The sequence below is a fragment of the Carcharhinus amblyrhynchos genome, chromosome 4 (genome assembly GCF_965287045.1).
Source record: "Carcharhinus amblyrhynchos chromosome 4, sCarAmb.v2.hapA, whole genome shotgun sequence".
NCBI classification, from domain to species: domain Eukaryota; kingdom Metazoa; phylum Chordata; class Chondrichthyes; order Carcharhiniformes; family Carcharhinidae; genus Carcharhinus; species Carcharhinus amblyrhynchos.
In genome coordinates this window covers 63,165,131-63,179,126 of record NC_137327.1, presented here as the reverse complement: position 1 = coordinate 63,179,126, position 13,996 = coordinate 63,165,131, and the positions used below count along the sequence as shown (strand labels likewise).

General features: G+C 43.1%; 1 protein-coding gene across 1 annotated transcript in view; it reads right to left on the bottom strand.

Annotated features, from left to right (window-relative positions):
• Nucleotides 1-13,996, bottom strand: part of hydin (HYDIN axonemal central pair apparatus protein) — a 1,114,396-nt gene that overhangs the window by 275,356 nt on the left and 825,044 nt on the right. Inside the window, exons 55-57 of the mRNA XM_080187991.1 lie at nt 12,652-12,751; nt 11,174-11,342; nt 7,982-8,220 (exon numbers count right to left, since the gene is read on the bottom strand). Coding sequence (XP_080044117.1) covers nt 7,982-8,220; nt 11,174-11,342; nt 12,652-12,751 — 508 coding nt within the window. The remainder of the gene's footprint in view (nt 1-7,981; nt 8,221-11,173; nt 11,343-12,651; nt 12,752-13,996) is intronic.

Below are 13,996 nucleotides of genomic sequence, written 5' to 3'. Positions count from 1 at the left end.
GAAAATACAAGATAATGGGCCTGATTTTACTATCAAACAGGTGCAAAAACTTGGTAAAATTGGGTGTGAGGTGAGTAGCTGTGGCGCATGAGAACTGTCGATTTTGAGTCGAGTGTTATATCCTGCTCTCATGAGGGCATTTTTCAGCATCTGGAGATGTCTGTTGCCATGAGTGGTTGCCTGCGGGCCAGTTCCCCCTTTTTACCAAGGCCTGAAAATGGTCGTGATTGGGACTGTGCCCAAAATGGGTGTGACGGCCATTTAAATGCATTTAAATTGACTTAATGGGTGCACGCCCAGCCTTCCAGCACCCTTCTTCTTCCTCCCCTTACCATTGCATTCACCCATCCAGAATTGGCTTGAAACAGATGTGCTCCACAAAAGTCTGATTTGAGTGTTCCAGTTACTGAGAAGTGCCCAGCATCCGATGCCTTTCTGCTTGAGGTTGGTAAAGGGGATCCACTGCCACCCTGCCTGAGATCAGTGAGGGGAAAGGTCTGTGATCAGACTGCTGGCGGAGGGGTTTGGGGATAGAAGGGGGTCAGTAATGTTATGGAGGTGGGGCAATGTCTGTGGGGGCCAGGAAGAGGCATTGTCCAGCCCAAGAGCAATGTGGCAGGGGAGCTGCATTCATTTTTGCACATATGCGGTTGGAAGAGCCAGTCAGAGCTGCAGGATTTTGAGTGCGTTAAGTCCCATCTATAGGCATCTGCAGTGCGATTCAGAATTGCTGATAATTTTTCAGGCAGAGTGCATATGGGGACACCTGAGAACAAGTCTAAAAGTCAGATCCGAAACACTCCCAGCAAAGCTGCCCAGCACTTCGAATCAAAATGGTAAAATAGGGCCCAAAATCAGATGGGATTTTCCACTAAATAGTATTGGGAGTAAAATGATCAGCCATCACTTGCCCTTTCCCTCAGTGCTCTGAATGAAGTATGGACATTTCCTCACTGACTGCTTTGTGGCTCCAAACTTCAATTTGAAATACAGGAATAGTGAATAAAGAAGTCCTTCTATAGTTGCACAGGGTTTTCGTGTGACCATACCTGAATACTGTATTGCAATTTTAGTGGTGGTAAAGCAAAGGGTCGCTATTTTGTTTCCTAGTAAGAGGGGATGAGTACATTGGGCCTAATTCAGAAGGATAAGAGGCAATCTTATTGAAGCAAAAAAAATCTGAAGGGCTTTGAGGAAAACAGTGAAACTAGTGCACAGAACTAGTCCCCATTCCCCGAGAAACATACAGGATGCTTTGCAATACATCTAACTAAGCCCTAGGTCACAGTAGCATTGAGAACCTGAGTGCAACACAAAAAAAAACAAAACAATGTCTTACCCTCTTTTGCTAACTTGAAGACCTTCTCACTTTCAAAGTGAAAAGAAAAGAACTAGGTGAAATGTATAATTGCAGACATTCATCACAAAGCAAGTGGAAGAACTACAATGGAACAAAAGTGGCAGCTGACCTCATGTCTATAGTGCTAATTAACCTCACTCCTATAGTGATAGCTGACCTTATTCCTATTTGTAATAATAGACTGTGATTCAAAGCATATAAATATTCTTTGTGGAGTCCCACAATAATCTGTTTGAGCAAAAAAAAAGTTTTCTTTATTAATGACATTTGCAAGGTATCAAAATTTTTGCTTTTTGTTTTATTTGGAGATTACACCAATATTATCTGTTCTCAGTGGGCTTGTATTGAAATTGTTAGTGAGGTTTTAGGAGGGGCTCTCCTCAGGATGCTGGATGGAGTGGAGCAGAGACAACACACACTCTACCCCACTCAAGGAGATGGCTTTCCAAAAGGGTCACCATCCCCACCTGGGATGCAGTGGCAGCCCTGCTAAGTGCAAGGCAGCAATATCAGAAGAAGATAAATGCAAGTAAATCCATTGCAGCACAGTCAGAATGGCACGAAGCATGACTGGCATCAAAAGGTGCACACCTAGTGAGCAAACTCTAAGGGGAGCTTCATGGTGAGCACCATCTTCAGAGGGGGGAAGAATTTGATGTGGGGAACGCAAGACTTGTGCTGGGTGAGGACAGGGCTTAACATGGGGGACATGGGGCTTGAGCCAAAGGGGTACAGGAGATGACACAAAGGATACAAGGTTTGAGCCAGGGGTACAAGGGTTGACTCGAGTGAAAGGGGCTGTCGGGGATCACTGGGCTGGATTGGGGGAGACCTGGGGTTGACATTGAGGAGATAGGGTGGAGTCAGGAAATATTGGCAGGGGATTGGTGAAGAATCCTGTGAAGTGGGGTGAATTGAGGGAGACGTAAGGCAAGTTGGGGAAGTTGAAGTGAGTCAGGTAGGATGGCGGGATATGTAGGCAAGATTGTAATGGAGGACATCTTCTGCTTTTGGGCCACAGGCTTCTTAGAAAAATTTCACAAAGAAGGGAAGTCTTGGGCAGTGCAGTGGAGGGTGGGGTGTCAACAAAGAACAATGGTTCCACTCAATCTGGGGCAGGGGTCTTCTGGATGTCGACAAGGGCAAGGCTACTTGGAAAACGTGTCAGTGATCAATACTCCTTTGCAGCTGAGACAGTTCAGCTGTAACTAAATTGATATGCTTGGAGTCAAGCTAATCGTGCAAGTATATCCACTCAAGCACCACTTATGTGTGAGTGCCACGGACTGTTGCTCAGCACTTAACCCTTGACACATTGACTTCCAAATTGGCTGACTGTATTGGTGTGCCTACAACCACTGCCTCTCTAGGTAAGAAAGTGTATCCTCTTACAAAGTGGGCAGTGTGCTTTTGCCAAATGAGAGCATTTCTAATCTTTGGCTGTGTGCTGAATGCATATAGACATATACCCCCCCAAGGCCTTGGAGTGAAGACCTCAGGATGCAACTGGGTGGCCAAAGCTGTTGCCACTTGGTCATGTGATGTGGGGCAAGGATGCTGTAGAGTGATACTAAGGCAGAAAGCAAAGCATGGGCTGGACATCAATGTGGCCAGGACATGAGTCAGTGGACTTTGAGAGGCACTTACAAATGAAGAATGGACAAATATTAACTGTCATGGAGCAATACAGCATGGAAACCGGCCCTTCGGCCCTACCGATCCATGGTGACCATTGTGCCCTTCCAGCTAGTCCCAATTGCCTGCATTTGGCCCATATCCCTCTAATCCTTTCCCAGCCATGTATTTATCCAAATGCTTTTTGCTTCAACCACTTTCTCTGGCAGCTCATTCCATTCACACACCAGTCTGTGTAGAAAAATTTCCCTCAGGTTCCCTTTTAAATCTTTCCCCTTTCACCTTAAACCCATGCCCTCTAGTTTTTAATTCCCCTTTTCTGGGGAAAAAGACAGTGTGTTTATCCTATCTAATACCCTCATGATTTTATATGCCTCAATAAGGTAATTTCCCCCCCATTCTCCTACATTCCAAGGAATGAAGTCCTAGCCTCACCAATCTTTCCCCATAACTCAGGCCCACTAATCCAGGCAACATCCTTATGGTCTTTCCTACAACACAGTGACAAAAATTGTACACCATATTCCAAGTGTGGCATCACCAACGACTTGCACAACTGTAACATAATTCCCCAACTCTGATATTCAATCCCTGACTGAGTCTCTCTCTTTGATATTCCAGTGAGGAGACCATCAGGAACTTGGATCCTGATGATCTCATTGTCATTCTTCTTGCTTATAGACAGAGGGAAAGAAGGTGATGTGAAAGGCCATGCTGAGTCACCAAAGGCAGGAGAGGAACCAGAAAATAAAGGTTTGGCAGTACTCGCTCCACATAGAGGATGAACCCCAAGGGACTATTACCCAGAGGCACCTCACTAGACCCAAGGTTTACAGACACACTTGACATACCTGCAGATGTCTGACAACCAGTGTAGCTGAAGATTATACAGTCCAGGAACTGCTTGGTCACATCTGCCAGTTTTTGCAGGATTTGGCTCCACAGTAATTTGGGAGAGCAGCCAGTGTTGCTGAAAGTCACTATGGCACTCAATTCTTACACCAAAAACTGGCAGATGTGACAAAGCAATTCCTGGACTGTGTAATGTTTAGCTACACTGGTTGTCGGGTATGTCAAGTGTGTCTGTAGACCCTAAGTCTAGTGAGGTGCCTCTGGGCAATGGTTCCTTGGGGTTCATCCTCTATGTGGAGCAGGTATTGCCAAACCTTTATTTTCTGGTTCCGCTCCTGCCTTTGGTGACTCAGCATGGCCTTTCCCATCACCTTCTTTCCTCCTGTCTATAAGCAAGAAGAATGACAATGAGATCATCAGGATCCATGTTCCTGATGGTCTCCTCACTGGAATACCAAAGAGAGAGACTCAGTCAGGGCATTGAGTATCAGAGTTGGGGAATTATCTTACAATTGTACAAGTCGTTGGTGGCAGCTTCATTCATTTCAACTGGGATCAGGCAAACCAAGATGCAAGAGTGATGGGAATGTGCAGATCTCTGGTATTCCACAGGTGCAAGGTGTTATGGACTGCACGCAGCTCCACAGCATCAAACTCTAAGCTACGTGAACTACAAAGGTTATCATTTGCTGAATGTTCAGCTGGTTTGCAACCACCCAAAACACATCCTGCAGGCATGTGCCTACGCATGCCTCCTACATTCTTAGCTGTTCTCAGATCCCTGACATGTTTCAGGATCCACAGTGGCTGCAGGGTTGGCTCCTTGGGGACAAGGGCTTACACTGAATTTGGCTGATGAAGCCTTTGCAGTGGCATCAAAATGCAGCTGAGACAAGACACAATGGATGTTCTCATCATCAGTCTCCAGGAATCCAGCAGCAAATAAGCGTGTCCTGAGCTCATCTGGACATCATGTTTGCCTTATGGCTGACATCCTCTTCCTTGTGGATCTCCTTAATTTCATCCCCTTTGATGTCCTCATTGGAGAAAACATGCTATTCCTCACGCTGCTACTCACACTTTAGTGGTGCAGACCATTGGGATGCTGAAAATTTGGTTCTGATGCCTAGATCAGTCTGGTGAGTCCTGCAATACAACTTCAGAGAGTGTCATGCATCATGGCCACTTGCCTACCAACCTGGCACTGTAATGAGGAGATGATTGGTCTAAGGAGAAGATGGAGGAATAGCATGTTTTCTCCAATGAGGAGGACATTTGAAGGGGATGAAATTGAGAAGGTCCTCAATGGAGAGTAATTCAGTCATGAGGCAAAGATGATGTCCAGATGAGGCAGATAAACTCTGGACATGTTCATTTGCTGCTGGATTCATGGAGACTGAAGACACCCAGTAAGGATATCCCATTATCTTCACATGGCTTCTGTGAGCATTGCTCTCCTGTCTGACAGAAGGCAGCACACACCCTGTGTAAGGCTACTGTTAAGGGAACAAGTGGCTGCCCAGAGTCCCGACATTCCAGGAGGATGAAGACGATTTGCAGTGGGAACAGTGTATTGATCCTCAGATTCTGTGAATGTCTGACTCCTGTCTGGCCTGTAATGTAATCTTGTGCTAAAGAGGATAGAGTGCTTTCAGTTGCATGAAGGTTTGACTTGTGAGCCTGAATGGACCAGTGGCTGACAGCTCCCATTTGCTGGCCAGCTCAATTGCTGGCCAGCCCAGGTCTGCCCCCCTACTCCCACACCCACAGGCAGTACCACCCCACCCCCCCCAGGAGGCACACCACCCCACCCCAGCCCCCCCAACCCTGATCACTGGCCTCCCTCCTGCCCCCATTGATCCCCATGCAGAGGGGCAAGGGGCCCCCACTACCCCTATAGACCCTGCCCACTTGGCACTGCCCTCATGGTGATCAGTGTCAAGGTGCCCCTCAGCATGAGCACTCTGTCCCTTGAGTAGTACCATGGGGCACAGGCTGGCACTGCCATGGTACCCATGCCCAAGGAGCACCACCCCTACTGCCTGAACTCTTTGGGTCCCAATTGCAACCACCCCTCTTCACTCCAGTGGGACACCTGAAAGTGGGGACCTACTGTAAACGCCACATAAATGAAAGACTCTGGTGGGGTGGGAGAGGTTAGTAGGCCTAAAGAATTCAGTTCCAGGCCTACTAATTACATTTAAACTATATTAAAAACAGATTTAAATAATTTATCTGGGTCTTCCCATCGGTTTCCAATGCAGATCTGATAGTGCCAGAAATCCGGCACTGGGAGATGGACTTGTAGTGAGGATGCATGCACAAATCCCATATGTGCCCAGCCGCGAGATTCTCCCAGCCTGCTGCGCTAAAAAATTAGCATAGCAGGATGGGAGAATTGCCCCCAGGGTTTCTCAATTCTCTGAAAAGAAACATTAGGACTCTAGGTTAATAGGACAGTAGTTTACTGAACCCGAGAACGGTTTAGTTATGTGATCAGTTTAGCTGTGTTGCTACTGAAACAGTGAAACTAAATTGTGGTTATTTTTGGGTGTCTTGGGCATAGATACTAGCTGGATGAAATGTATCAAGTGAATGCTCATGAATTCACCAGGAAAAATTACTTGTCCGTGTATACTCAAGAAACATTTGTCAGGCTAGTGGTCAGTCTTTACTGGTTACTCTTCACTGGTTTGTATCTGCAAAGCTGTTGCTGGGTAGAGAAATTTTGATAGATTGAATCATCTTATATTTGTATTAAGATCCTTTCAATCTTATTGTCTGGTGTAATATAATTTATTTTTCTTGTTTTAATAAATATTTTACTTTTGTGTTATAAGTTAAGCAGTGGATTCTTGTGAATTTGTTCAGTAACTTTGCTCCATGGTTAGTATCAAATAAAGTGAGGTCTGAATCTGGGATCTGACTTGTCCAGTATTAAGATAAATTGGGATTGTCAGACAGCTCTCCACACTCCATTAACATTGTGTGCCCCCTATCGTTCCATCCAACCAGTTTCTTTCTACAAGATAAAGGTTCAACCCAATTATCTACCAAAACCTCACAGTAGCTTCCTAGGCCCAATCATCTTCAGCAGTGACCCTTCTTCCATCATAAGGTCAGGGGTGGGGATGATTGCACAGTGTTCATAACTTCTCAGATACAGAAGCAGTCCATGTCCAAAATCCAGACAACACCCAGCACTTTTTTTTTTGCTATTTGTCAGCCTGGACTTGGATAATGAAAATCTCCAACAAGACAAAATCTAACCATCACTCTCTTTGTTACATTTAATGGCATCACATCACTGAATCCCCCACTATCAACCACCTTGGGAATAACATTGACAGACACTGAACTGGACTAACCACATAAATACTGTGGCTGTAAGAGCAGGTCTGAGATTAGGAATCCTGCAGAGACCATCTCACCTCCCAACTCCCCAAAACTTGTCCACAATCTACAAGGCACAAATCAAGAGTGTGATTGGAATACTTTCCATTTGTCTGGATGAAAGCAGTTCCAACAACACTCAAGAAGCTTGACATCATCCAGGAAAAAGCAGCCCATTTGATTGGCACCTCATCCACAAACATTCATTCTGTCCACCACTAATGTACAGAAGCAGCCATATGTACAATCTACAAGCTGCACTGCAGGAACACACCAAGGCTCCTTAGGTTGCATCTTCCAAACCCATAGATGCCACCATTTAGAAAGACAAGTGAAGGGGACACATGGGATCACCACCAATTGCAAATTCCCTTCAAAGTCACTTACCACATTAACTTGGAAATATATTGCCTTTGCTTCACTGTCACTGGGTCAAAATCTTGGAACTCCCTCACTAACAGCATTGTGGGTGTACCTACACTACAGCGATTGCATCAGTTCAAGAAGACAGTTTACCATCTTCTCAAGGCAAATTAGGTATGGACAACAAATGCTGGCCTATCCAGAGGGGCCCACAAACTGTAAATGATTAAAAATAAATTGTGGTGTCTTGAACGCTGTTTCATTCACAACATGAATCTCCCAAAGTGGCTCAGAAATGTAAACAAAATGGCTGCTGGTTGCACCCAACAAGTTACATCTATTTCCAGATAAAAACGCATTTGATTGGATGTTACATACCCCTTCTTTTGCTGATGTGGTGCCATAGCAGACATTTTAAAGATGGAATATCTGAAGTCAAATTCACAGTTGTTCTCAAGGATGAATGTACGGCTTTTGCGGTTGCCAAATAAGACGATTCCAAAGTTAACCTCCTTCGCCGGTAATATCTTATAGCTGGTGAAAATAGCACGAACTGATACTTTCACTGGAATGCTGGCTATTGTCTCACCTCCTTCACCAAGGGTGGGTTCAATCACCTGTAGTCAGAAAACAGTTCATGGATCAACGAAACACCATTCATTTAGCTTATTTTGTAGGTTACTATGTGCAAAAAAACCCAAATAAAATACAACTGTCTAGATATTGTTTTGGTTACAAGTCTGAATAAAGTTAACGTACATAAGAACATAAGAAATAGGAGCAGTAGGCCATCTAGCCCTTCGAGCCTGCCCCGCCATTCAAAAAGATCATGGCTGATCTGTCGTGGCTCAGTTCCACATTCCCGCCCTCTCCCCATAACCCTTAATCCCCTCGCTTATCAAAAACCCATCAACCCGCGTCTTAAAAATATTTAGCGAGGCAGCCTCCACCACCTCAACGGGCAGAGAATTCCAGAGATTCACCACCCTTTGAACTTAATCATAGTGACAATATCATCGCTGTTTCAGGGATTCTTGCACATTCCTTTGGAATGAAGAGGCATGGTAAAGCACTATGCTATCTAAAGCTGGGCCATACAAACTCAAAGTTCCTGTGTTTAGTCTGGTCAGAGGTATGTGAGTTGACAGCAGCCAAAGGAAAAAGAAAATCAGTCAAGTTTCAGTTCTGAATTTCTCTCTGGAGACCAGGTACAGGAGCTTGGTCATGATTTCATAGCGTGGAAAGGCACTTGAAGAAATTGGCAGGAATGTGAGTGTTCTCCTGTTGTACATCAGCAGCCTGGAATACTTGGCCAATACCTGTTAAATAGAGCATTTACCTAAGAGAGCTAGACAAAACGGTAAGGATGTGAGGCTGATTTTAAGGCAGTGGCAACACACACACACACACAAATGCACACATTTTTCTCTCCAAGGGTCATGGTCCTTTGGATCTCTTCCTCAAAAGGAGGTGGAAGCAGAGCATTTGAACATTTTTAAATCAAAGCTAGATAGATTGTTGAGAAGCAAGTGGCTTAAAACTTTTCATGGGTAGGTGGGAATATGGAGTTGAGGTCAGTCAGATTAGCCATTTTAATATTGAATGTGGAGTCAGCTCAAGGGGATGAGTGGCCTATTCTTGCTCGTAATTTGTGTGTTTGCATGATGTGCTGATAATGAGGCTCAGGCTTCCAGATAAAGGCAGAAAATGCTGGAAAAGTCTCAACAGATCTGACAGCATCTGTGGAAAGAGAAACAGAGTTAATGTTTCAAATCCATATGACTCTTCAAAATTGAGTTTTTCCAGCACTTTCCATTTATATTTTTGATTTCCAGCACCTGCAGCATTTTGTTTTTATTCCAGACTTTGAAATGTTTCCTATCAGGATTATTGGGCAAGTGGCTGATGGTGGGCACTGTCCCAATCCACACTGAAGTGGAAATCCTAACTTGTAGTGTTTCTGCCACTGTGTAGTCACTGGTTCCTTAATAGAACCAAACTCCAAAGAGTTCTGGGCAATGAACAGCATGCAAATTTCGAAACAGAGATTGAATTAATGGCTGGATTTTTGTGTGTAACATGTCAACTTACACTCAACTGTGGTGTTCATCTCCATCATCCTTTTAAACAATGTGAAGTTTGAAAATGAGTATGAAAAAAAGGGACAAATTATAAAGGTATATTAATATCCAGATTACTTGGGTATAAGAGGGACAGTAATAAATATGGACTATTTAAACAATTTTAGGGCAGACATAATCATGGTAATTTAAGAGATTTTAAGGGTCAAAGGATTATAATTAAAAGGAAGACAGTCACCAGTTCTGGTCACCTCACTATAAGAAGGATGTGGATGCATTGGAGAGAGTGCAAAGGAGATTTATCAGGATGCTGCCTGGTTTGGGGGGTAGGTCTTATGAGGAAAGGTTGAGGGAGCTGGGGCTTTTCTCTTTGGAGCGGAGGACAATGAGAGGTGACTTAATAGAGGTTTATAAGATGATGAGAGGGATTGATAGAGTGGACATGCAGAGACTATTTCCATGGGTGGATGTAGCTGTTACTAGGGGGCATAACTATAAGGTTCATGGTGGGAGATATAGGAGGGATATCTGAGGTAGATTCTTCACTCAGAGAGTGGTTGGGGTACGGAATAGACTGCCTGCTGTGATAATGGAGTCGGACACTTTAGGAACTTCCAAGCGGTTATTGGATAGGCACATGGAGCACAACAAAACGATAGGGAGTGGGGTAGCTTGATCTTGGGATTGGACATTGCTTGGCACAACATTGAGGGCCGAAGGGCCTGTACTGTGCTGTTATGTTCTTTGTTCTATGTTCAATGAAGTTGCAACTGACTGAATAGACTTTTTGGAGGGGAAGGTATGTACACAAGATAGTGCAGAATTAGAAGAATTAAGTAAAATTCCACACTTCGGGTAAAACAATCATCTAGCTAATGTGGCAGTAGGAGACAGCCACATACGCATTCATCTGGCACTAAGCTGCACAAGTGAGCATAGGACATCTTCAGGGCCCATATCATTAGCTTGTATGACTGGAGATCTTCGCAATACTTAGCTTGAATTAGTAGACAAAACTAGCAATGCAAGGCCGGACCTGATAGCAAAAGCACAAGGGAAGAGATGACAAGGAGCCGAAGTGAGATAAGAAAGACGGGCAGTTCTTTGGATAGTGGACTCCCAGCTCTGTGAACATCTGCAAATTATTTAATATAAAACCTAAAACATGACAATGTTGGAATGTAAGTAATACCATGCCTATTTGACTTGCAATGTAGAAATATTGTATGGTTCGTCAGCTGGGCAAAGTCTGCCTCAAAGTCCCTTCTCCTGAGGTTGTGCTCTTTCAATGCCTTGGCTAATAAATGATCATTCTGTACTGGGTTTTCTGAGATTATTCTGTATAATAATCTACTCCACAAATGCACAACTGTCTGACTAGGAAGTAAATCTTATAGGACAGCCCAGTCATGGCAAAACTGCCCATGTCACCCAGAGCTCCAATAATCTGAATTCAGTATTTTAAAGTCTCCAATATATACACTCTTACCAGGCAGCGTAGAATTGGCTCATCCTTGATCTCGGTGGGTCTTGAGCCTTGGAAGGCAATGGAAATATGGGTAGCACGGTCACTGGGAAGCAGGGATCCCTTCATTGGTTGAATGTTGAACAGTAGGTTTGGATCTGGTATATCACGTTTTGTGGCTTGCAGTTGGAATCTAATAGAAGAAAATGATTGTTATAAGCATAACTAAAATCAGTGGCAGATGCAATAAATTTGCAGAGCAGGGATCTTCATTTTAGGGCCATTTGTTCTCTCTCTCCCCATTGCGTTGGATCTCAGAAGACTTGCTTCACTCTGTGTTCCTAAACTGCTCATTAATTGCTCTGTTATTTACCCACTAGAGGTTCCAAATGGGATAGAGGGTTGATCACATTGCTTTGCTTTTTTCTCCAACAAAATAGTTGTGAATATTTTATCAGCAAAAAGAATTACCCTATTATCAGACAGAACTATCCCAATAATGGACACATTTATCTTAATACAGGCAATTGGAGAAGTTGGAACTAGCTGTTAGCAGGTGAAAGATCTGAGTGTTTTTCAGCATGAATGGGTCCTTGAGAAAACATAGAATGTTCCAATTGCTGATTCTGCTTAAAGGAAATAAGGATGTTTAACGAACCTTGCCTGCTAAAAACATCAAAGATTCTGCACATCTGCATGTGTAAGAGATAACAATGCAAATGAAGGATTGAAATGATTCTGAATTCTATTGCTTGAAAGTACACCAAATGGTAATTGGCATGATTCTGTGTCATTGGCTAAAAAGTGCTATAACTGACACTGTTTTGCAGAACTCTATTAGAACACCATTGGGAGATTCACTGTGTTTGTTCTCCTTGCATGCAAGTAATAAAGCTTGGAAGATTGAACACTCACCATGCATTGTCTGGTTAATCTTCAACATATGCTTAAATGTTTCATTTGATAGAACTATCACAGTAGCAAGTGGTTATTATTGGAATGCAGGATTATTCTACTGGTAGGCAGATCTTCTCTAATATCAGACAGAATTATTTTACTAGTAGGTAAAGTTAACCAAATAGAATGCAGGATTATTCCATTAGCAGAGACAGTATCTCTTTGGCAGAATCATTTTATTAGTAAGTACAATGACCCTATTAGAATGAAGGATTTTCCCATTAGCAGCTGCACTAGTCCAATTAAGATAGACTGTTTGAGCTTTAGTTGGGGGACCAAAACTCGTTTCAATACACCTGACCTAGGGAGGGGAGAATTAGTTGGCATTCCCGCTCATTACCTCAGACAAATGAACAAATGTGAGCCAATATGTCATCCATTCTAATGTCCCTCAGGAGAATTGCAAGTTGGCATTTATTAGCTGGGCTCAAGCATAAAGTATGATCAATTGGGCACGGTGATAAGAGACTTGTCTGTGCCTATGCCCATGGAATGGTACCCCTTATATCAGTATCTTCAGGAGAGTTAAAAGAACAATTAAGTACCTGTATCCAATCTCATATTTGCCCTTATTCTTCAAGGTGATGGTCTGCTTCACGTTATCAAAAACTTTGATGACACCAAAATCAATCCCACCATCTGCACCTGTAACAGACACACAAGGATGAGACAGTAATGTAGTTTTAAAATAAGTGCCACGGCAGTGCTAGAGTAACATGGTCCTTAGGGAGTTGGAATGGTGTAATTAGCCTGTCAGTGGAATGGTGGGCTTGGTCATGACATCAAACTGCATCTTGATCCTGAATTACCTATTGCAAGAGGATCAAAATGCTGGGACGTCATGATGGAGTCAAATATCATGCTGTGAGCATACAGCAGCAAAAGGATTAAGTTGCCTATATGCCAAAATGCATAGGGACTCTAAACTAAGCTAACCATGGTTTTAGAACTGGGAAATCTTGCTTGACAACTTTAAGTTATTTGTAGATGTAATTGGTAGGGTAGATAAAGGAGAACCGTAGATGTACAATACTTGGAATTCCAAAAGGTGAAACCTTATATAATTACAGGGAGCTTTGGTGAGACCTTAGTGCAGGATTTTACAGCCTCATCTGTCCGCTCCTCACCCGCTCTGATTCTGAGACGGACAAAGTGGTACAGTTCTGGCACATACCAGGAGTGCTATGTGCAATTTGGTCTTAGATATTTAAAAAGGGCTGCAGGTAGCTTTAAGAGCTAATCACATCATTTGATGGTGATGTCATTAGAATATGTACTCAGGTTGCTGTTTTACTTTCAGATTTGTATTCTGTGCAGAGAGCAACTCTTCAATAAAACCTGTATATGTTAGTTGAAAGTATGTGCGTAAACTAAATCTTTTCCCTTTTTCTGTTAAAACCCACAATCTCTAACATAGTTTGGACATAATTGGTCTTCATTTTTAGGGAAGGATATATTTGTATAGGAAGCCATACAGCTAAGGTTAAATTATTTGGCCTAGAAACATAAAAAGAACTCAACAGGTCTGGCAGCATCTGTGGAGGAAGAAACAGAATTAAAATGTGGAGTCCAATATGACTTTTTCAGAACTCAGATAATTAAATTGATGTCTAGGATGACAGGGTTGTCCTATGATGAGGGGTTGCATAAACTAGAAACATATTCTCTGTAGCATAGGAGAATGAGAGGTAATATTTTTGAAACATTCAAGACTATGAAAGGGGTTTGACAGGGTAGATGCTAAGATGTTGTTTCCCCTTAGCTAGGGCATCTAGAACAAAAGGCACAATTTCAGGATTAGCACTGGAATGAAGAGAAACTAGTGCAGTCAGTGATAAATGAAAAAAAATCCTGCATTTGTAAAGCACCTTTTATGATGTTTCTCCCAGC